Consider the following 25624-nt stretch of genomic DNA (forward strand, 5'->3'; position numbering starts at 1 on the left):
TATTCTCCTGATATTTTCGTTCTATCTGGCCTTTCTTAAACCTGAACAAAAAGTTGTGACAATAATTCCCCATGACATTTGTTTTCAACCTTCAGGCTTTTTGCAGCTCCTGTTATTCATGAAAATGAACTCAATTACAACATCTTCCCCGCATTTAGACCCACAGTGTAGGATATTTATAGTCCTGGATTTTTAACACCAGATGAGCCTTCAAAAGCTGATCACTTAAAGGAAATTTGGGCTGAAATAACTGACCTTGGAGATGGCAAATCCCTGTACAATATTTTGAATGGATGGCTCTTTCTTTTTGTAAAAAAACTTTTATTTTATTTATTATTATTATTTTGGCTGTGCATGGTCTTTGTTGCAGTGCACAGGCTTCTCATTGCAGTAGCTTCTCTTGTTGTAGAGCATGGGCTATAAGGCTTGTGAGCTTCAGTAGTTGTGACATCATGGGCTCAGTAGCTGTGACTCACAGGCATAGTTGCAGCTGCGGCATATGGAATCTTCTCAGAACAGGGATCGAACCAGCGTCCCCTGCATTGGCAGGTGGATTCTTATCCACTTCACCACCAGGGAGGTCTAGATGGCTCTAACTTTCTGTTGTCCTTCGATGAGCTCAGGTCCTATTCCCTTTCTCAGGACAGGGAGGAGACAGGAAAGCTTGACCTTAAATGCAACACAGCAGTGGAAACAGCACTCAGCTCATAAGTGGTGCTCCATTGCATTTGGTCTGCCATATTGGATCTCTTTAATAATAACAATGTCCTGGCACTTCCCAGAGAATTGGTAGATATTATGTGCCACCATGGCTTATAATCCTGCTTTAAATCCTTCGATAGAGACCTGTCTCCTCCTGTATATATAAATCTAAACTTAAAATAGTTCTTTTCTACACAGTGTACTAGAAGTGACATTGTCTTCTCTTTCTGAACACCTGAGACTGTATTTTCTTCCCAATGACCTCTTTCTGCCTTCAGGTACAAATTTGTGTTATTTTCCCCATATTCTGCCCTCCACTTAGCCTTGAGAAGACCTAGAGACCACATTAGTGAGGACTTCCTTGGTGGTACGGTAATAAGAATCTGCCTACCAATGCAGGAGATAGGGGTTCTATCCCTGGTTGGGATGGTTCCACATGCCACGTGCACCACCACTACTGATCCCATTCTCCAGAGCCCTTGGGCTGCAACTACTGAAGCCTGGGTGCCACAGAGCCCATGCTCCTCAACAAGAGAAATCACCCCGATGAGAATCTTGTGCACAGCAATGAAGAGTAGCCCCCACTAACCACAACTAGAGAAAGTGTGCCCAGCAACAAAGACACAGCACTATCAAAAAAAGATGTTAGTGAGAGGCTTGCAGGTCTTTGGGTCTGTGTGCGTACTAGTTTTTCTTCTCAAACCACTTCCCCATGCTGCATCACCTGTTCAATTCATATCTTAGCTTTCCTTATTTCCTCAGGAAAGCCTTTCCTGCCCTTAAGATATCAGACATCCTACCCTGCTTCCATATTTATGCCTCTTATCACAGGCAACTCACTTTTATTGTGTCTTTTTCACAAGGCTATAAGTTTTCTGATAGTAGGTACCGTTTTTTCCTGCTTAGAAGCCCATTTCCAGAATTAAACGGTGTCTGGCATGTAACCGGCACTCAGTCTTTGTAGAATGAGCAACTGGATGGATGGATAGATGGCTTGGCATAAAGATCTCAGATAATTTGTCTATTCAGTTGGCAGTCGTTTGATTTGTTAAAAATGACAGAAGTAAACATTTGGGATTACAGCAATTACTGGAGAAAGAAAGCAGGCATTGTTTCCAGTGATGAACATAGCCAAATGAATATGTGTATGTATGTTTTTAATTACCAATAAATGTTTGTGTATTTTTGCAGGAAAATTTTGAAACTGAATTGAAGTATGAAATGACGGTTAATGGAAAAATCGCAGTGCTTTACTTGAAAAAAAACAAGTAAGTGCCTTTACTTCTAATGTTATCCTCACCAACAACCAGTTAACATATCGAAAGTGTGCTAATTGAGTCTGTTACTACTTAGGGGCTCTTGGAAATCTTGGATATTCAGCTTTTACTCTCAATTGACCCAATGGGTTCCTTGAATATTTGTTCCTACTGAAGTAGTAGAGACACATTGAGTAAAACCACAGTTGACTAGTGTTCTGATAGTTGGAGTCATAAAACACAATGCAAGCAGACATATATTTTAGTAATTTCTATGAAATAGCATAGAGTTTTAAATCTTCCCATGCATTATTGCATTTTATTATTTTAACACTGAAAGATTAGCTATCAAAACATTTCGCAACTATTTTTATTAGAAAAAAGACATATATGTGTTAAATTCTAGAGCCAAAATTCAGGTCAGTGGTAAAATCAAAATTGGGGTCCCCTAATTGCAACACCAATTTGCTTTCTACCCACATCCACCAACCTTCCATGTTCTCAAACACTCCATTGTCTCTGATTCCTTCAGTCAGTTCATCTAAATTCAACATTGCTTTTCAAACTTCACTGCCTCAGCTCCCATCCAGATCTTGATCATCCTATGTCTATACTATTTCCAAAGTAGTTTTCCCTCGTTCTACTCCTTCAAGGTTTTTTAATCCCTAAACTGTTCAATATAGGAAAAACAAGATGCTTTCCCCACCTCAAATAGACTATTACCTTTTACAAAAAGTCACAACTGACTAGAGTATGAAAATAGTTTGAAGCAAACGAAATTGTACAGGCTTTGAATTCAAGCAGACCTGGATACATTCTTTGTCACTATTTAATCTCATCTGAAATATAAGGAAGATAATATTTATCTTGTTCGACTGTTGAAATGATTAAATGTTACACATAATATATCTATTCCAGTGGCCAGGATAGAGACAGCATCTAATACATATTAGTTACTCCCTTTTCTCCTTGCCCTGCCTCTTTAAAAAAAATATTCAGACTCCTATTTGCTGGTGAGTCATTGAAAGAATTTTAAGAAGCTCAGTGAAAATGGTGAAAGGTCCCTAACTGCCAAGTGCAAGTCAATTTTCAATACACTTTCCACTGCTGCAATTGTTAACTGTTACTGCTAACTGACAAGGACTGGGTGCAAAAGGCAGTCATCTGAAGCTGGGGGTGGGGCATGCCTTGCTCTTTTCAGTCATTTTTATCAACCTTGCCCATTTCAGTTCTATTTCTTCCTCTAATCGCTCCTCTGACAAGCATGCAAAGTTTGATGAGGAAACAGACATTGTTGCACACTACTCAGGAATTTCCCTGCCTTTCTCATTCCCTCCAATTTAAGCACCTCTTCCATGTTGGATTCGTTTTGGGGGACTAGGAGGAAAAGCTCACCACATCCAGGAAAATCTCTGTTGAATCACTAGACTTCGCAGTTAGCATGAGTAAACATGACATTTCTTTTTCTCCCCCAGGAATCTCCTTGCTCCAGGCTACACAGAAACATATTATAATTCCAGTGGAAAGGCAGTCACCACGAGCCCACAGATCATGGTAAAACAGAGTATCCTAGGTTCACTGTTAATTGGGGGTGTGACCCACATACCCAGAGGCAGTGTCTTTGCCAGACAATATTAGTGAAAGTGAAATGGTGTTATAGAAATGTTGTTTTTTTCAGCTGTAATAATTCATTATTTTTTAATTTTTTTTATTGGAGTGGAGTTGATTTAGAACATTGTAAAGTTGTACAGCAACTTTCAGGTGTATAACAGAAGTGATTCAGTCGTACATATACATGTATCTGTTGTTTTCCAGAGTCTTTTCAAATATAGATGGTTACAGATTATTAAGTAGAGTTCCCTGTGCTATAGTTGATTATTATTATATATATAGTAGTATGTATAAGATGTGTTACATATATATAATGGAATATTACTCAACCATTAAAAGAATGAAATTATGTTAATGCAGGATATGGATGGACCTAGAGATTATCATACAAAGTGAAGTAAGGCAGACAAAGATACATATCATATGATAGCACTTTGTGAAATCTAAATAACAATGATTCAAATGAATTTACAAAACAGAAGCAGTAGTAATTCTTAACAGATCCTCCAACATTTTTACAGTTTGACAAGAACATACCCATTCCTTGACCACCTTGGTAACCCTTTCCGGCTTTCATGCACTCCTTATAGGAGAGTAGGCAGAAGGAGCTTCTTGTTTTCATTAGAAATATACAGAATTATGTGCATCTGGTGTTTTCACTTAGCGCCAATCGCCTCTCAGTGTCATGTAGTCTCTCAAACTCAACCCTATATCCTCAATATTAGAATTGTAGAATTGTCGAATTCCCTAAATAATTTCCACTTTGGACTCTTATTCAGAGAAGACAGGATGTTTTATCCTGTCTTTTATCCTTTTATCCTTTTATCCTGTCAGAAGAGGGGTGTTTTATCTTTGCCATCTTTTCTGAGAAAGGTCTTCAAGAATTCTCTTCCATAGCAATGCAGAGGTTTACGTTGGCCAACACGCTGCCTGTCCCAAAGTAGAAAAGTGAATTTGACTGAAGGACATCCACGTGAAAAAGCATTAAGGTCGAGCATTTTGCTTCGAGTGGAGACAGAGTTGTTATATTAATATTAATCCAGTTAGCCTGGTGGCACTCTTTGGATAAATCAAGAAACAACAACATGATCTGAATAATCCATTCATTGGAAAGAGCTTGTTGGTGTTAGGAAAATTTAATGAACAATTATCCAGGGAAAGAATGACTGTCTGGTATTTCAGGGACTCAGGTTTTAAACTTACATCTATGAGTTGGTCTTTTCCCAGACTCTATTCATCCCTGGCATTCTTCTCCTGCAACAATAAAATTTACAACAAGGTATAGTTAATGCCCCCTAGGCATTTGGGATCATCAACTAAATGATGAAAATTTTATCCACAGAAGGCTGGTTTAAAAATTTTTTTTTTACAGCTCTAATTGCTGTTTAGCATAAAATGGTTTGAAAACATTTTTGATCCCATTTCAAGATTTCAAACTCAAATTTAGTTGCTGGTCTAAAATACATTCACACTTGTCCTTGGTCAACCCCCTTTTCCCTTTTTCCTAGGATAACTGTTACTATCAAGGACACATCGTTAATGAAAAAGTTTCTGATGCTAGCATCAGCACATGTAGAGGTCTAAGGTAAGGAAGGCTTCACGATGGTTTGTATATTCCTGTGATGATGATGATGATATGTGTGAATAATCTAAAGAATCTCAAATATAATTAATTGTACTATAGTTGAGTTTGAATTCTAACGGCTCAAAATTTTTGAAATTTGCAGGAAACATGGCTTTTCTTGAGAGTAGTTTATAAATTACATCCCTAAATTGCTTGCAGCGTTGTTTTTGTTTGTCTGCTTGTTTTCAAAATATAGGTTATCAAGTCCTAGTTTTAGAGTCAGAACCTTTAGGGAATGAAACCTTCTCTCTTCACTCTAAACTCTTTCTAGTGTGTCCTATTCATTCCTATGACATCCATTTCCTTCTGGATGTTTATGACTTGCCATGTATCTGTCTACAATAAGATATCTCTTCTGATGCCCAGACTTTATTTTCTCATTTCCTTTTCCATAACTCTATATCTCTCCACATCTGGAGATTTCAAGGAAATCTCAATCTTAATATACAACAAATGATTTTCTCCCTAATGTGGTATTTTTCCAGTGATTTCCATCTCAGTGAATGTTACAGTCAACCAACCACTTGCTTAATCCGGAAACCTAGGTTCTTTGATGACTTCTTGCCTTTCAAATACACATTTTCAATTCATTTAATGAACCCTGTTGATTATATGTTCTAAATATTCCCTGAGATTATTCACTATTGTCTCTCTCTGCTGCCACATCCTAGTCCAAACTGCCATGAACCTTTATGCAGACCACTGCAATAAATCACCTATGTGGAACTTCCCCGGTGGTCCGGTGGCTCAGATCCCTGTTCCTAATGCAGGGCACCCAGGTTTGGTCCTTGGTCAGTAAACTAGATCCCACATGCCACAACTAAGACCTGGCACAGTCAAATCAACAAAATAAATAAAATTGAAATCATCTAACTTATCTCTCTATATCCACTCTTCTAATTCCATGTACACTCAGTCCAGTCTCCCTTCTACTGTATGTTCTTGGGCTTTTCCTTCCTAGCAATTATCTGCTGTAATTGTATATATTACATATACATCATATAATTATGTGTATTTGTAGATCCAATGTGATCATTTGATTCACTTCCATCTTCCTCATTTTAATATAAGCTCCATGAAATGAGACAGCATGACTTTTCCTTTTTACCTTTTGCCCTTGCTCCAATGTCTAGAGAATAATGGGTGCTCCCTAGATAATGGTTAAGTGAATCCTACTCAGGATTTCAGCAGAGAGAAGTGAGAAGAAAATGATAATATTCATTGATTGTGTGCTTTGCATCTTATCTCCTTCAGCCTTTGCAACTATACTGTTCAGTAAATATTATTATTGCCATTTTGTAGATGGAGAAACTGAAGTTATGTGACTTTAAGTCATAGACCCAGAATTTTAACCCTTGCTATAAGACTCCAAAGTCTCTTTCATTGTCAATGTACCTCTAGAGCAGACAATGCATGGGAATTGGAAGGCCACTGGACTGAGGGTCACAAAATTTCCCTATAGCACCAGCATAGCAGTCTGACTGCAGTAGTTACTTCTCCCCAACAGGTCTGGTTTCCTCATAGAGAAAACAAGTTTAGGTGATTCTAAGGGTGTCTTCAGCTGTAATGTTATACTATATTCTATTGCCCTGAGTTTGGAATCCTTTGGTGGTAGTCACTTTTTAGAGTCTACAAGTCTTTAACACTCAAAACTGGAATATTTTTTAAGAAGCTTAGACTCTTCTGTTTTTCAGGGGTTACTTCAGTCAGGGAGATCAAAAGTACTTCATTGAACCTTTAAGCCTCACAAACCAGGATGAACAAGAACATGCACTCTTCAAGCACGATCCTGAAGAACAGAAGACTAAGAGCTCCTGTGGGATGAATGACACAATATGGGCACCTGGAATTCATCTGAAGGCACTCTCATCTACCAGTCTGGCTGTATGCCTACTTTTATTTTTTATTTTCAGTGTTCTTATATATCTCATCCTGGTTGCTCTGGGTTCCAGTCCTATTAAATCCAATTGACTGAAACTTTACAATCATTGTTGAAACTAGTAGGTTACAGAGACATTAAAACCTCATTGTACATTGATGATTTATTTAATAAGTACATATGGACCTGGAGAAGGAAATGGCAACCCACTCCAGTATTGTTTCCTGGGAAATCCCGTGGACAGAAGAGTCTGTGGGCTACAGTTCATAGGGTTGCAAAGAGCTGGACATGACTTAGCAAATAAACCACAACAACAATGACTATTATTAACAATATGTTGTGTTCAAGGGTTAAAAAGATGCATAGATATAATATTGGTCTCCTAGAAGCAGACAACTTTCACAATGCTACATGATACAACAAGGGGATAAAGTATTATTATTGTTTTGAGATAAAATACCTTGTTGTCTCCATGAATGAATTTATTCAACAAATCTTTCTTAAACTACTGCTGTAACTCTTGGGGATATGGCAGTGAGCAAAATAAATATGGGATCTGCAACTTAGAATATTCTGTTATACCTGGAATTCAGCTTCTGGTCACACAAGAAAATGAATGTGGTATGTGTTGGAAGTGTTAGTGTTAGTCGCTCAGTTATGTCCAACTCTATTTGACCTTATGTACTGTTGCCTGCCATGCTCTTCTGTCCATGGAATTCTCCAGGTGAAAATACTGGAGTGGGTAGTCAGTACCAGAGGATGAGTCCAACCCAGGGAATGAACCCGGGTTGGAAGGTAATTCTTTACCTTCTGAGTCACCATGAAGCCAGCATGGAAACTATAAAATAGATACACAAAAACTTTGTCATCCTTACCTTCATTTTCTTCAGGATGCATGTCACATCCAATCATCTCTTATACATGTTCTCAGAATCCATAATACCTGGACAGAAGAGGTCTGAATAAAACAGAATCTCTGTTGGATTCAATTTTCTGTGGATTTAAATTCTACCAGGCTTACCAGGTGGTTCAGCAGTAAAGAATCCACCTGCCATTGCAAAAGACACGAGTTTGATCCCTGGGTTGGGAAGATCCCCTGGAGAAGAAAATGGCAACCCACTGCAGTATTCTTGCTTGAAAAACCCCATCGACAGAAGAGCCTGTCGGGCTGCAGTCCATGAGGTCACAAAAAGGACACTTCTGAGAGACTGGGTACTGAGCAATAAGTTCTACCAGTGCTATGATATCTAAGAGCCCAGAAGAATCACTCTGAGCCACAAACTTCCATGAATGTTGATCTCCTGGTTAAGCTTGATACAGGTCCCTAGTCTTTCTGCCTCAATTCCTTGGTAATCATGTGCAAATATCCTCACTCTCATTACATCTTACTGTTTCATTTTGGTACTCCTCCTCAGGTCCTCTTACTATTAGCCCACCTCTGCTGGACCACTAAATATTTGAGGCCTCATGTAGCTCAGGAGAAGGCAATGGCACCCCACTCCAGTACTCTTGCCTGGAAAAGCCTATGGATGGAGGAGCCTGGTAGGCTGCAGTACATGGGGTCGCCAGGAGTCGGACACGACTGAGTGACTTCACTTTCACTTTTCACTTTCATGCATTGGAGAAGGAACTGGCAACCCACTCCAGTGTTCTTGCCTGGAGAATCCCAGGGATGGGGGAGCCTGGTGGGCTGCCGTCTATGGGGTTGTGCAGAGTCGGACACGACTGAAGTGACTTAGCAGCAGCAGCATGTAGCTCAATCCTGCATCACATTCTTTGCTTTATCTACATATCCTTCCTGGATAATCTCATCCAGTGCTATGTCTTATTTAAATAGGAACTTTGCACTAATTACCATCAAATGCATATCTCCAGCTTTGGCCTTAAGAGGCAAGACTGTGACAACTTACTGCCTACTTCATGCATCTAACTCTTGTCTGAATTTTTCACCTAGCTTCTTATCAATTACTACTGATTAAAGAGTTCAAGGATTTCCCTGGTGGTCAGTGGTTAAGACTCCTTGCTCCCAAGACATGGGTTCATCCCCTGGTCAGAGAATTAAGATACTGCATACTGCATACCACACACACACACGCACACACAGTTCAAGAACTCGGGTCAGTAACAAATCTACTGTGAAACATGATTTTTGCTTTGTTTTGTGGAGAGAAAGAAACTGAAATGAGGGAAGCTTGGAATGTGCAAAGGAGATGCAGCTCTGTTTGAGAAGCAAAGGACAGACTAGGTGCTATGGTGACTCTTGGCTTTGAACCCTTAGTAGAGGAGGGGCTACTTATTAGGATAGGAATACAAGGAAACAAACAAAAAAAAAACCAGACCCTAGGAGAATGCTGAAGTTAACATGTCTATTTCATGGACTAGTGGAGAAACTCCACTGTTCAAAAAATCTGAAGACTTTGGTTTTATTTTTAGCATTCCTATTAATTAGTTGTGTGTGTGTATATAAATGATAAGTGAAAAATCGCTCAGTTGTGTCTGACTTTTTGTGACCCCATGGACTATAGAGTCCATGGAATATTCCAGGTCAAAATACTGGACTGGGTAGCCGTTCCTTTTTCTGGGGGATCTTCCTAACCCAGGGATGAACCCCCTACTGCATTGCAAGTGGATTCTTTACCAGATAAGCCAAAAGGGAAGCCTGGTTTTAGAAAAGGCAGAGGAACAAGAACATTTCATGCAAAGATGGGCACAATAAAGGACAGAAATGGTATGGATCTAACAGAAGCAGAAGATATTAAGAAGAGATGGCAAAAAAAAAAAAAACAACAAAACAAAACAGAAGAACTATACAAAAAAGATCTTCATGACTCAGATAATCACGATAGTGTGATCACTAACCCAGAGCCAAACATTCTGGAATGGGAAGTCAAGTGGGCCTTAGGAAGCATCGCTATGAACAAAGCTAGTGGAGATGATGGAATTCCAGTTGAGCTATTTCAAATCCTGAAAGATGATGCTGTGAAAGTGCTACACTCAATATGCCAGAAAATTTGGAAAACTCAGCAGTGGCCATAGGACTGGAAAGGTCAGTTTTCATTCCAATCCCAAAGAAAGGCAATGCCAAAGAATGCTCATACTACAATTACACCTATCTCATGTGCTAGTCAAGTAATGCTCAAAATTCTCCAAGCCAGGCTTCAGCAATATGTGAACCATGAACTTCTAGATGTTCAAGCTGGTTTTAGAAAAGGCAGAGAAACCAGAGATCAAATTGCCAACATCCGCTGGATCATCGAAAAAGCAAGAGAGTTCCAGAAAAACACCTACTTCTGCTTTATTGACTATGCCAAAGCCTTTGACTTTGTGGATCACAATAAACTGTGGAAAGTTCTTAAACAGATAAGAATACCAGACCACCTGACCTGCCTCTTAAGAAATCTGTACGCAGTTCAGGAAGCAACAATTAGAACTGGACATGGAACAACAAACTGGTTCCAAATAGGAAAAGGAGTACGTCAAGGCTGTATGTTGTCACCCTGCTTATTTAACTTATATGCAGAGTACATCATGGGAAATGCTGGGCTGGAAGAAGCACAAGCTGGAATCAAGATTGCCGGGAGAAATATCAATACCCTCGGATATGAAGATGACATCACCTGTAAGGCAGAAAGCAAAGAAGAGCCTCTTGATGAAAGTGAAAGAAGAGAGTGAAAAAGTTGGCTTAAAACTCAACATTCGGAAAACTAAGATCATGGCATCTGGTCCCATCACTTCATGGCAAATAGATGGTGAAACATTGGAAACAGTGACAGACTTTAAAATCACTGCAGGTAGTGATTGCAGCCATGAAATTAAAAGACTTTTGCTCCTTGGAATAAAAGCTATAACCAACCTAGACAGCATATTAAAAAGCAGAGACATTACTTTACCAACAAAAGTCCATCTAGTCAAAGCTATGGTCTTTCCAAGAGTCATGTATAGATGTGAGAGTTGGACTATAAAGAAAGCTGAGTGCCGAAGAATTAATACTTTTGAACTGTGATGTTGGAGAAGACTCTTGAGAGTCCCTTGGACTGCAGAGATCCAACCAGTCCATCCTCAAGGAAATCAGTCCTGAATATTCATTGAAAGGACTGATGCTGTAGTTGAAGCTCCAATACTTTGGCCACCTGATGGGAAGAACTGACTCATTTGCAAAGACCCTGATGCTGGGAAAGTTTTAAGGCAGGAGGAGAAGGGAATGACAGAGGATGAGATGGTTGGATGGCATCACTGGCTTGATGGACATGAGTCTGAGCAAGCTCTGGGAGCTGGTGATGATCAGGGAAGCCTAGCATGCTGCAGTCCATGGGGTCACAGAGTCGGACACGGCTGAGTGACTGAACTGAACTGATTAATTATTTATGCAATCCTTTACACTCTGGTAAAAACGAAGGGGGCAGACTAGAATATCACCAATGTCTCTTCTACCTCTGACATTCTAAGTCTTGTCTGTAAGATGATTCTGGTGGTTAGTTAGAGTCAAAATGGTAGTATTGTCTTCCTTCCTTCCCAGATACCAACCAACTCTTATTAGATTACACATTTCATATTTAAGAATGATTCTTGCAGAGAGAGACATTGCCTTCATAATTTTCCTTTTTATGGTTTTTACAGACATCCAAAGACCAGAAGTTTTGGGAAAAAAAGAAATATGTAGAATATTATTTGGTCCTGGACCATGGTGAGGTAATTATATCAGATAAATGAGTCTTTTAAAATGCTATGCTGCATAAGTTTATTATGCAAGATATTAAATAGTGGATATGTTCTTAAAATAATGAATATGAACTATTCTTTTTTATAAATTTAGAAATTTGACATGCATTTAGGCTGATATTTTACTTTTTAAGGAATGAGTGCCTAACATAATATGCATAAACTGATCATTTTGCACTAAAATGCTCCTTTCTTATTGTCTCAAGAGCTCCAAACTTATTTTCTAATTAAATTCTTTAGTCACTTGTTTTATGTTAAGTAGTTAAATCATTGGTAAATTAAAGTTTATGCTTATCAGGGAGTGATATATTTTTTAAAAAGCTAATAGAATTTTCTGAAAAAGGCATTTTTTGGTAATATTCATTGTTAATCGTTTTTTTTTTTTTAAATTTGAAATAAAGCTTTGTCATGGGCCAGATTAGGTTCTTAGTTTGCAGATGCCTGACCTAAAAGCCAGAATCCAAAGTGAAAGTTAAAACTATTCCTTTGGCTAACCAGCCTATAAAAGAATTAGGACCACAAACTGAGAAAAATCATTTGTAGCATGTGTGACTGATAAAGGGCTAGATTCTTAACTTGGAAAAATGTTCATCACAAAGAAAAGAAGACAAGGACTCTGATAGAAAACTCTGTAAAGAACTTTTCATTTAGTTACATAACACATGGAGCTTTGGTTACAGTTTTGAATGCATTTTAATATATTGATTATTCTAAACCTGAATTCCATAAATGTGATCACAAAGGAAAACTTATGATAATATGAATAAGTTAATTCATTTTTGACCTCTCTTATTATAGAAAGTTTTGACCTCTTATTATATAATGTTTTATATATATATATATATATATATATACATATATATATACTTATTATATAAAGTTTTGACTTTTCTTATTATACTAAATTCATTTATTGCTCATATTTCTTTAAATGAATAGACTCTTCCTTGCATTAGTTCTACACAGTTTAGGAAGCCATGTTATTTAACTGAAAATACTTCAGGAATAGTTCCTTAGATCTTTACACTGAGCTAGTACTTTATAGGATGAAACATCATCTTCTTAAGTGCTTTCATTTAGCTAGAGAAATAAGGAAGTGCTTTGTTTTTAATAAGTGTCAACTTTTATAATTGATCATTAATTATAATAAATAAAATTAGTGAAATTGCTATTTTTAATCTTCTAATTACATTCATTTCTATCAATGTCTATATTTTGTCTGTGCTGTTTTTTAGTTTAAAAGGCACAATCAAGATCAAGAGGAAATAAGAAAGACGGTATTTGAGATGGTCAATTACATCAACATGGTATGGCGTATTTTATTGAGTGTAGTTTTAACAATTTGTTAGGTGGTGTCATTGGTCACTTCATGATACAGGGAAGAAAAACCAATACTTCTAAGAATATGGCTGACTGTCTCTTGAAAGGTGACCATGACTTTGGCTACTTCATTGAATATTAATATTACATGATAGAGAAGTATCTCACCTACTTGCCACATTATTCTCAGGTCCATGAAGATTTAGAAGGTGGTTTTGTTTCATGGTCTTTGTTTTTCTAAAGCCCAGTACGAAAATGCTGACATACAAATCCCAATAGAAAACCAAATGGAAAAACCAACTAACCAACCAATGAGATACGCCAAACTCTGGTACAATAGCAGCTTTCAATACATTATCTCATTTAAACCTTGAACAACCCTAATGTATTATTAAACCTAATTTATAGCTAAGGAATTAGCTTCTAAGACACAAAATAACTTGTCTAAAGTCACAAAGTTGGAAAACATAGAGAGAAGATTTAATCTTAGATTGGTTAGATTTCCAAGCCTATTTTCATTGTGCAACTGTTGATTCAGTTCTTTAAACATGATTTTATCATCTAATTTCCATTAAAATTATTTTTATATCCCTTCTATTCAAACCTTGTTAGTTGAACATATGGTTAGCTTACTTTGTTGAAATGGCTGAGTCACCTGCGGTCTTGCAAATACTGTAACAATAGAAATGAAATGAAGGTGGACCCAGTAACCAAGGTCATATCTCATTTTCTCACCACAAAGAGTATGCTGACTCCTCTTAGGAGACCTCAAGAAGTGGCCATGTTTATTGAGCACTTACTTTGTGGCAAGTATTCTTCTAGATTACGGAAATAAAAAGATGAACAAAACTGACAAATATCTCTTTCTTCAAGGCATTATTCTTCCCTTCAGGAAGTTAGCATTCTTGTTCAAAGAGGCAAACAAGTCAAATAAAGAGTGTGTAAGATGATGATATGTGCTGTAAAGAATAATAAAACATTTTTTAAAAAGAGAGAAAAAGAGAAAGGAAGAGAAAGATTTAGATGTATGCATTGTGGATTGGTTTTTTTTTTTCTTCTTCTTCTTCTTTTTTGGCTATGTTAATTCTTTGTTGCAGCACTCAGGTTCTTCGTCATGGCATGCACACTACTCTAGTTGCAACGCATGGGCCCTTCGGTTATGGTTTGAGGGCTTAGTTGCCTGCAGTATGTGGGATCTTAGTTCCCTGATCAGGGATCAAACTCCAATCACCCTGCATTGGAAGATGGTTTCTTTACCAGAGAACCACCAGTGAAGCCCTGAGGCGAGATATCTTGGGTGCTGTGTTAAATAGGGAAGTCATCTCTAATAGGGTAATATTTGAGCAGAGACTTGTAGGAAAGAAACAGATATAACCCTAGGAAGAGCAAATGACCTGAGTGCAGAACCCAGATTGCCTTGCTTGAGGAGTAAGTGGAAGGCCAGAGCCAAGAGAGGGAGATGACATCTAAAGGTAGTGGTGGCCAAAACTTGAAGGCCCTAGTGAGCCTTTGTAAGGACTTTGTTTTTTTTTTAATTAAAATATAGCTGATTTATAATGTTGTATTAATTTCTGCTGTACAGCAAACTGATTCAGTTATACATTTATGTACATTCTTTTTATATTCTTTTTCATTATGGTTTATCACAAGATAAGCCATTTCAAAGTATGTACGGTTTATACTGAGTACAGTTTCCTGTGCTATACAGTAGGACCTTGTTGCTTATCCATCTTATAAATAATAGCTTGTGTCAGCTAATCTCAAACTCCTAATCCATTCCCCCATGCCACCCTCTCCCCATTGGCAACTACAAGTTGGTTCTCTATGTCTGAGAGTCTGTTTCTGTTTCCTGAGTAAGTTCATTTATGTTATATTTTAGATTCCACAGATAAGTGATCACAGATGGTATTTAGGACTTTGTTATTCTTAATGAGTGAGGAAGACATTAGAAAGGCTGAACTGAGATGTGACATGTTTAGATCTGTGTTCTTAAAAGATGACTTTGGCTGTTCTGTTGAAGATAAACTGAAGGAGTGCAAGAGCAGAAACGAGGCCAGGTAGGGGAACTGGCCTTGTTCAGGCTAAGAGATGGTGGTGGCTTGAGAGAAACCAGTGATGGGTGACCTATTGAGAAGGTCTGATCTCTGGATAGAGTGACTTGAGTTTAGAAGGTGGATGGGATATAAGAAGCATAAAAAAAGAGAGAAGTCAGGTGACATCAAGGGTTTTGACCTGAGCAACTTCAAGAATGTGAAGCAATGGTGGGGGGACAATGGGAACCTTTCAGAGAAGAGATTAGGCTTTCCATTTTGGACACATCAACTTTGAGGTATCTTTTTGCACAAAGACTTCTAGTTGGAAATCCTGAAGACACAAGATTGGAGTTCAGGGCAAGTTCTGGGTGGAGATATAAATCTATACCTTTTTTTAAACTTGGTCATTATTTATTTATTTTTAAATTGGATTCTAATTGCTTTACAATGCTGTGTTAGTTTCTACAATAGTGTGAATTAGCTATATGTATAGCACACATAGGTGGCATAAGATGGGTCAGCAAACTGTGGCATGTGGACCAACTGTGGCCTGTTGCCTCTTTATAAGTTTTATAAATAAAGTTTTATTCAATCATAGCCATGCCAATTTGTTTACATTGTCTATGGTTGCTTTCCTGCTATAATACCAAAGGTGGTGAGTAATTGCAACCAAGACCATGTGGCCTCAAAGCCTAAAATATTTTCTATCTGGACCTTTACAGAAAGTATTTGTAAAATCACCAGGGAAATGGGTGTAGGTAAGCAGGAAAAGGACACAAAAATATATCCTTGAAATACTTCTTTGAGGAAGAGTAAGAGGGGAGGAGGTGAGAGTGGAGGTGAGACCAAGGAGTAGACAGGAAAGAAAAGGAAAAGTTGTGGTTGTGGAAACTACTTGAAACAAACATCTATCAAAGAAAGACATAATCAATGATGTGAGATGCTTCTGAGGACCAGGGACTGGCCATTGGATTTAACAAAGGAGAAATTGTTGGTCTCCTGGATGAAGCAACAGACTGTAAAAATCATGATTTTAGGGAGTCTAGAAACAATGAGAGAAGTGAACTTAGAAACAGCAAATACAGATTTTTTTTTCTGGAAGTTTTTGCTATAAATGGGAGCAGAGAAATGGGGCATAACTCAAAGGAGGAAAAATCACAAAGAGACATTTCCCCTGCCACAATGAGGCATCCTTTTGATTCTGATGAGAATCATTGCGCAGAAGGCTAAACACTGACAGTGCAAAGAAGATGGAAAAATTGCTAGAGGAATCTCTGATACGGGGTGAGATGGCAGGTCCGGTGCATAAGTGAGGAAGCTGGCCTTGGGTCACTGACCTGTCATTCATGCAGTGAAGAAGGGCAAGTACAGGCTGTTTGAACAGGTGTAGACCAGTGTGTGTGGACGGGTAGAGCTTGTGGAAATTCTCTTCTGGTTGCATCTTCAATGAATCTGCTTAAAGTCAGGACTTGAAAGAAAGTGCCAGAATGTTTAAGAAAGAGAGGCATGTGCAGAAGGCTGTGAGAGTGAATGGATTTTGGAAATACAGCAGGTTTGCTGGAGGGTGGTTCAGACCACTTGAGGTTAGTAGTCATGTCTTCTGAGTGAAAGCAGTCAGCATCATTTGCTTTCGCCTGTCTGAAAGCAGAGCTTGATGGAGGAGAAACAGAAAGGACAGTTTGTTTTAACCAGGGCTGAAGTTTTGTCAGGTGGGTGAAAAAAAAGAAGAGAGAAATAAGAAAGTTGGAAAACAATCAAAGCAATATTTTAATCTGGTTAGATTTTTACTTCCCTTTTGATGATAACTGCATACCTCAACACTTTTCTTGTTTTCTTTTTTAAAAAATGTCTTCTCAAATTTCTTAGCAGGGAGTTTCCCCAAGAGAAAGTCTTAACTGCGGTTTTCCCCAGCTTTATTGAGATACATTTGACATATATTGGACAGATTTAAGGCATTCAATATGTTGATTTGGTATACTTATATATTGCAAAATGATTAGTTTGGCTAACCTGATAGGTTGGCTAACATCTCCATCATGTCACATGATTCCATCAGTTTTTTTTTTCTTTTTTATGATAAAAACATTTAGAGATCTGCCCTTTTTGCAATTTTGAAGCATAGAATACAATATCATTAACTGTAATCCCCATATCATATATTAGATCCCCAGAACTTACTTATCTTATAACTGGAAGTTTGTACTCTTTGCCCAACACTGTGCAGTTTTACAAACTATAGTAGCAATAAAAGTTTTTGTCTGTAAAGTAAATGTATTGTCTCATAAGCTTAACTGGTTATTTCTAAAGGATCCTATATGTGCTGTAGATTCTTTGGTTCAATCTGTTTGATAACAGAGGTCCCTTACTTTATTGTAACTCATTTATATGCAGGACTTTTCCATGTAGCCTTTTCCTTTTCTGATGTTCAAATCAGCACTGAGTCAAGTTTGCTAATTCTTTTAAAAAATTTATTTATTTTCCATAGCAAGATTTTTTTTAACTTTTTATTTTGTATATTGTAATAGTTTCCAGTGGACAGTGAAAGGACTCAGCCATACATATATATGTATCCATTCTCCTCCAAACTCCTCTCCCATTCAGGCTGCTACACAATACTGAACAGAGTTCTCTGTGCTATACAGTAGATCCTTGTTGGTTATCCATTTTAAATATAGCCAAGCTTGTTAATTCTGAAAAATTATGACTCTTAGAAAGTTACATTGCAATTGAGGAAATATATTTATATAGTGAAGTCATAGTCATGAACTACTAGAAGGATATTATAATATTTCTTGAGGTTGCAAGCAGGAAAATTTTGTTTCAATAGACCCTTTGTCACCAAAAAAAGGAGTTTATGGACCTGAACTAAGAGTGTCTGTCTTGCCTACAAACGGGGATGCTAGTGTCTGCCAAAAGAGATGGTAACTTCCATTACACAAGTATGTTTGGAAATAAGGTTTTTACAGTGTAGTTGCAAATAAATTTGAAAATCTGGAGTACATAGAAAATATTAAAAGATAATAACACCATTATGAATAGTTGCTTTGCCATTTTTTTTTCTTTTGTAACAGCTTTATAAAAAGCTCAATACTTACGTGGCCTTAATTGGGATGGAGATCTGGAATGACAAGGATAAGATAGATATATCTTCCAATGCAAAACTCACTTTAGAAAATTTTTCTAAATGGAGGACAGGTGTCCTCCTGAAGAGAAAGCACCATGATGTTGCTCAACTACTCACGTATGTATAGATTTTCCCCCTTTTTACATTCTGTGGTATTTGGCATAGACATCTTTGAAAGTCTTGGCAAAGCAAATGGTATCTCAAAACATTACAGATTTACATAGGATGCTAAAAGTTTAAAAAATATTCTTTTGTATCTTACGTTGCATATGGTCTTCTTTTTTTTTAAAGAGAGAGAAGCTATATGGGAGCAATGATTCATCAGAAGATTTTTTTATTGTTATTTGGTCTATAACAGAACAGAAAGACAGGGTTTAAATAACGGGGGCTTCCCTGGTGTCTCAGAAGTAAATAACCTTCCTGCCAATGCAGGAGACACAGTTTTGATCCCTGGGTTGGGAAGATCCCCTGGAGGAGGAAATGGCAACCAACTCCAGTATTCTTGCCTGGGAAATCCCAAGGATAGAGGAGCCTGGTGGACTATAGTCCATCGGGTTGCAAAAAGTTGGATACTACTTAGCTACTGAACAATAACAGCAGCAGCTACACAGGATATGAATACTGCAAAGCTGGTTCATTGGGGTTATCTTTGAAGGATAGCCACCACAGTTTCTTAGTTTGGAAAGATGAGTTCCAGACTCAAGGACTCAGCACAAGACATACCTCATTTTTTGGAACTACTAACACAACAGAAGTATCGAAATTAAACTTAATGACTGAGCTACAAACATAACAATATGGGAATTAAACTTTTACTAGACTGGCTAGTAACCTCAGAGGAACTAAAAAGCCTCTTGATGAAAGTGAAAGAGGAGAGTGAAAAAGTTGGCTTAAAGCTCAACATTCAGAAAACTAAGATCATGGCATCTGGTCCCATCACTTCATGGGAAATAGATGGGGAAACAGTGGAAACAGTGTCAGACTTTATTTTTGGGGGCTCCAAAATCACTGCAGATGGTGACTATAGCCATGAAATTAAAAGTCGCTTACTCCTTGGAAGGAAAGTTATGAACAACCTAGATAGCATATTCAAAAGCAGAGACGTTACTTTGCCAACAAAGGTCCGTCTAGTCAAGGCTATGGTTTTTCCAGTGGTCACGTATGGATGTGAGTGTTGGACTGTGAAGAGAGCTAAGCGCTGAAGAATTGATGCTTTTGAACTGTGGTGTTGGAGAAGACTCTTGAGAGTCCCTTGGACTGCAAAGAGATCCAACCAGTCCATCCTAAAGGAGATCAGTCCTGGGTGTTCATTGGAAGGACTGATGCTAAAGCTGAAACTCCAATACTTTGGCCACCTCATGTGAAGAGTTGACTCATTGGAAAAGCTGGGAGGGATTGGGGGCAGGAGGAGAAGGGGACGACAGAGGATGAGATGGCTGGATGGCATCACCAACTTGATGGACATGAGTTTGGGTGAACTCCGGGAGTTGGTGATGGACAGGGAGGCCTGGCGTGCTGGGATTCATGGGGTCGCAAAGAGTCGGACACAACTGAGCAACTGAACTGAACTGAAGACTGGCTCTAGGACCAAGCTCAAATTGTAGTAGAATCTAGTGTCATGAAATAATTAAGGTAAAGAGATATAAATCATGGCCAGGATGACAGATTGTACAGATAAGGCATGGTAATCCAATATCAAGAGTAGATTTCCTGAATAGACCAGAACAAACAAGATAAAAGGACTAAAAAGATAATGGTAGAGGAAATAACCATGCTATCATGTGTAAATTGACTCTTACCATTTTTCTGACAAATTAACAAAATACACCCATACCTGTGCATCATCAGGTAGGAATCTAATATGAACTCCAAGATTCCAAATGAACTCTCTCCACTGGAAAGAGAAAGCAAAATAGTGAACTCCATAATGGGGGAGAATTTTATTTTTTATAAATGAGCTAGGAGCAAGAATTAAATCCACAAAAATGTAGACTTGAATATAAAAATTTTCTAATATAATTTTAAAAGAGAATACAAAGGCCATAAATCTTTAAAGTATTGTGTATGACACAAAGTATTATTTCAAAATAACAGATAACTCCATAAGGAATGGAAGGTGGAAGGAAGTTCTCTAATTTCCTCATTTTTTATGGCAAAATGTATACTCTTCATTTTTGATGTTGATAAGTGGGAAAATATAGGTTCAACTTTTTATGTAAATGCATCTACTAAGGGAATTTGAAAAATAATGCACACTTTGCAAATTTCTAGAGACAGACCAGAGTGACCATCTTGAACAGATAGCACAATAGTAATAACCAAAGAAGCACATGGTATAATTACAAATTGAAAGGAAAACAAAATGGAATAAATTTTTAAAAAAGAAATTAAAATGACTAAAGACCAAATATATTATCTATGTGAACAAATGCAAGTAGTTAAAATATCTCTTAAACAGGACAGATATTTCAATTGCATAAGTACTTCAATAATACAAAAGCTTTCAGAATGGGGCCAAATTCCAAATCCAGCTACAGCTATAGCAGTGCTAAAAGAAAATCAAAGAAAACATATATGAGGAAAATATAAATTAAAATGAAAGATATTTCACTTTAATATATATATTTATATACATTTATAATTTAATTTATATTTATAAAGCAAAAATATTAACAGTGATTACATCCAGATGCCTGGATTTAGATGGTATGACAACCATCATATAAAAAAGTGTCGTGAGGTCCTCTGCTAATCAGCATTCTAGAGGAATTGTCTATAGAAAAAATGTCTATTATTAGAATCATGAGTGCCTGCTAAGTTGTTTCATTTGTGTCCGACTCTTTGCAGCCCTGTGGACCATAGCCCATTTCATGGGATTCTCCAGGCAAGAATACAGGAGTTGGTTGCCATTTCCTCCTCCAGGAGATCTTTCCCACCCAGGAATCGGAGTCTCTTACGTATCCTGTATTGGCAATCAAATTATTTACCACTAGCCCCACCTGGGAAGCCCAATTAGAATCATAAGTTGTATCAATTTCTTTCTTTTTCACAGGACAGTAGCATTTTCTGGAACAACTGTGGGCCTTGCTTACATATCTACAATGTGCTCTCCTGATTTTTCTGCTGGCATCATTAAGGTTTGTTTAAAGATAAAATTGCTGGTTCTACAATTCAAGTCTGTCAAGGGCTGTTGTGCTGAATCTATGGAGAAAATATTGTTTTTCTCCTTTAATCTGTTGATGTGGGAAATAACATTGATTTAATTTCAAATATTGACTCAATCTTGCACATTCACCATAAACCTGGCATGGTCATACTGTATTATATCTTGTATATATTGCTAAATTCAACATGTTAACATATCATGAGGATTTTTGCATCTATATTCAGAAGGGATATTAGTCTGTAGTTGTCTTTTCCTATATATGTATTTTTCAGGTTTTACTCTCAGGACAAATATCAGTATAAACTTGACCATATATAGTGATGTGTAATTTTCAATTTTCTGGAATATTTGAATAAAACCAGTTTTTTTTTTTCTGGAATATTTGAGTAAAATCAGTATTGTTGTTGTTTAGTTGCTAAGTCATGTCTGACTCTTTTGCCACACCATAGACTATAGACTACCAGGCTTCTTTGTCCATGGGATTTCCCAGGCAAGAATAATGGAGAGGGTTGCCATTTCCTCCTCCAGGGTATGTTCCCGACCCAGGGATCAAACCTACATCTCTTATGTCTCCTGCATTGGCAGGCAGATTCTTTACCACTAAGCCACCAGGGAAACCCCAAATCAGTAGTATAACATAGTAAAGTGTTCAGTACAATTTACCAGTAAAACCATACGGGCCTGGTATTTTTTGTTGCAAGGTTTTTAAGCATGCAATCAATTCTTTAATAGATATAGAGCTATTCAGGTTATTTATCTCTTCTTAAGTAAGCCATGGTAGTTTGTGTTTCAAGGAAAGTTGTCCATTTAATTTAACTCGGCATAAATTTGTTGATGATATTCCCTTACTATCTTTTTAATATATGTAGAATTTATAGTGATTTCCCCTCTGTCATTCATGATATTAGTAGTTTGTGTGTGTGTGGAGAGGCGGAGGGTTTCCCCATAATCAGTTTGGCTAGGGTATATCAATTTTATTGATCTCAGAGAAACAGTTTTAGCTTTACTGATGCTCCTATGGTTTTCCTGGTTTCTATTTTATTAATTTCAGTTCTTGTCTTGACTATTGATTCTTTCCTTGCTTTCTCTGTATTTAATTTGTTCTTTTTTAGTTAAGTAAGGAAGAATTTTAAATCATGAACTTGAGACTTTTCTTCTTTTCAAATATGATCATTTAATGCTATTAATTTCTTACTATGCACTGTTTCACGACTGAGCGACTGAACTGACTGATGCCCTGTTTTAGCTGCATCTGAGATATTTGGCTATGTGTGTTTTCATTTTTATTAAGTTAAAATTTTTTCTAATCTTCATTTTGATTTCTTTTTGGACTCAAGTATGATTTAGATATTCAGGTCAATTTAGATTTGATCCAATTATCATATAATGTTCCTCTTTTTCCTGAATTATCCCTGTTGTAAAGTCTACTTTTTCCAATATAAGTATAATACTTTGTGGACGGTTTACTTGATACAACGTTTTCCTTCCTTTAATTTTTAACATGTGGACTTCTTTCCATTTAAAGATTTATGCTAGACAGTATACACCTGGGTTTTTTTTTTAATCTAGTCTGACAATCTGTATTTTACATTGTATGCTTAAGTAATTTATATGTAATACATTACTGATATTGTTGAACTAAAATCTCATCTTGCTAGATGTTTCCTATACCATCTCTTCTATTTTTTCTGCCTTTTTAGAATTGAGTATTCAAAAAATAATTTCATTTACCTCCATTATTAGATTTTTTATTGATTTTCATTTTTAATGGTTGATGGGATTTATTACACATCTCTGCCTATCTGTTTTACCTTTGTTGTTGCTGTTGTTTAGTCACTCAGTTGTGTCTGACTCTCTGCAATCCCAAGGACTGCAGCACACCAGGCTTCCCTCTATTTTTCCTCTATTTCCTTGTATTGTTCACTTAAGAAGACTTTATTATCTCTCCTTGCTATTCTCTGGAACTCTACATTCATTTGGGTATATCTTCCCCTTTCTCCTTTGCCTTTCACTTCTCATCTTTTTTCAGCTATTTGTAAGGCCTCCTCAGGCAACCATTTTGCTTCTTGCATTTCTTTTTCTTTGGAATGGTTTTGGTCACTGCCTCCTGTACAATGTTATGAACCCCTGTCCATAGTTCTTCAGGCACTCTATCAGATCTAACCCCTTGAATCTATTTGTCGTATCCACTGTGTAATCATAAGGAATTTGATTTAGGTCATATCTGAATGGCTCAGTGGTTTTCCCTACTTTCTTCAACTTAAGTCTGAATTTTTCAATAAGGAGCTCATGATCTGAGTCACAGTCAGCTCCAGGTCCCATTTTTGCTGACTGTGTAGAGCCTCTCTATCTTTGTCTGCAAAGAATATAATCAATCTGATTTTCGTATTCCACCATCTGATGAAGTCCATGTGTAGAGTCATCTCTTGTGTTGTTGACAGAAGGTATTCTATGACCAGTGTATTCTCTTGGCAAAACTCTATTAGCCTTTGCTCTGCTTCATTTTGGAGAAGAAAATGGTAATCCATTCCAGTACTCTTGCCTGGAGAATGCCTTGGACAGAGGAGCCTGGCAAGCTACAGTCCATGGGGTTGTAGAGTCAGACATGACTGAGTAACTCACACACACACACACACACACACACACACACACTGCTTCATTTTGTAGTTCAAGGCCAAACTTGCCTGTTACTCCAGGTGTCTCTTGACTTCCTACTTTTGTATTCCAATCCCCTATGATGAAAAAGACATCTTTTTTTGGTGTTAGTACTAAAAGGTCTTGTAGGTCTTCATAGAACCGTTCAACATCAGCTTCTTTGGCATTAGAGGCATAGACTTGGATTATGGTGATGTTGAATGGTTTGCCTTGGAAATGAACCGAGATCATTCTGTCATTTTTTGAGACTGCACCCAAGTACTGCATTTTGGACTCTTTTGTTGACTGTGAAGGCTACTACATTCTTCTAAAGGATTCTCACCCACAGTAGTAGATACAATGATCATCTGAATTAAATTCACCTAATCCCATCCAATTTAGCTCACTGATTCCTAAAATGCTGACGTTCACTCTGCCATCTCGTGTTTAACTACTTCCAGTTTGTCTTGATTCATGGACCTTCTATGCAATTTTGTTCTTTACAGCACTGGACTTCATTTTCACCACCAGATGCATGCACAACTGCATCTGCACAAATGCACAACACATTTCTGCTTTGGCCCAGCCTCTTCACTCTTTCTGGACCTATTTCTCTGCTCTTCCCCAGTAGCATATTGGACACCCACAGAAGATGAGGTGGGGGGCTCATCTTCTGGCATCATATCTCTTGCCTTTTCATACTATTCATGGGGTTCTCAAGGCAAGAATATTCAAGCGGTTTGTCCTTTCCTTCTCCAGTAGACCACGCTGACAAGGTGAGGAGGCTGAAGCTAAAATCAGACTCTCTACTCCACTTGGCTACAGTAAAAATATTTAATTATTTCCTGAATGATAATTCAGTTTGCAAACCAGAGGATCTGTCTCTCTCTTCTTATCCTCAGGATCACAGTAACAACGCACTTCAGGTTGCAGGAACCATGGCCCATGAAATGGGCCATAACTTCGGAATGTTTCATGACAACTACGATTGCAAGTGCCCTTCTATAGAATGTGTGATGGACGGATCATTAAGGTGAGCCTTTCTGGGAAGATGATACTTATTCTTGTTTTGGGTTCACTCTGGGTTATGCTATTCTTTTCTGTCATATTTATCAACCTGTTCAAACATAAGCAGCATCAGGACATGATCATGAATGTGGGTCTATACCAGTCTACCTGTGATGATGGTATCATCAAACTCTTTGTGATGCCAAGGACTGTAGCCCACCAGGCTCCTCTGTCCTTGGGATTCTCCAGGCAAGAATACTGGAGTGAATTGCCATTTCCTTCTCCAGAGGATCTTCCCGACCCAGGTATCGAACCCAGGTCTCCTGCATTGCAGGCAAACTCTTTACCATCTGAGCCATCAGGGAAGCCCCATACCATCACACGGTACTATATATATATATATCATGTAGTATTTTTCATTAACTGAGATATAGTTTAAATATATTGTCTCTTTGCTCTTGGGGTGACATGTCACTCTATCCTCATCTTAGGTGCACAAGATCTGGGTTCAAAAGATCATTAGCATTTACCACAGTTTCAATGAATTC

General features: G+C 37.6%; 1 protein-coding gene across 5 annotated transcripts in view; it reads left to right on the plus strand.

Moving 5' to 3' along the window:
* ADAMDEC1 (ADAM-like, decysin 1) overlaps nt 1–25624 on the plus strand; it is a 125337-nt gene that overhangs the window by 12918 nt on the left and 86795 nt on the right. For all 5 annotated transcript variants that reach the window (XR_001500869.3, XM_010808061.4, XM_005210280.5 and 2 more), the window contains exons 3-11: nt 1894–1970; nt 3434–3512; nt 5078–5154; nt 6888–7077; nt 11690–11761; nt 13027–13098; nt 18216–18385; nt 21321–21405; nt 24971–25101. Coding sequence is in view for 4 of the 5 variants with exons in the window: in XM_010808061.4 (XP_010806363.1) it covers nt 1894–1970; nt 3434–3512; nt 5078–5154; nt 6888–7077; nt 11690–11761; nt 13027–13098; nt 18216–18385; nt 21321–21405; nt 24971–25101 (953 nt within the window). In the remaining variant the exon portion in view is untranslated. The remainder of the gene's footprint in view (nt 1–1893; nt 1971–3433; nt 3513–5077; nt 5155–6887; nt 7078–11689; nt 11762–13026; nt 13099–18215; nt 18386–21320; nt 21406–24970; nt 25102–25624) is intronic.

This window comes from Bos taurus, chromosome 8 (assembly GCF_002263795.3).
Source record: "Bos taurus isolate L1 Dominette 01449 registration number 42190680 breed Hereford chromosome 8, ARS-UCD2.0, whole genome shotgun sequence".
Classification (NCBI taxonomy): domain Eukaryota; kingdom Metazoa; phylum Chordata; class Mammalia; order Artiodactyla; family Bovidae; genus Bos; species Bos taurus.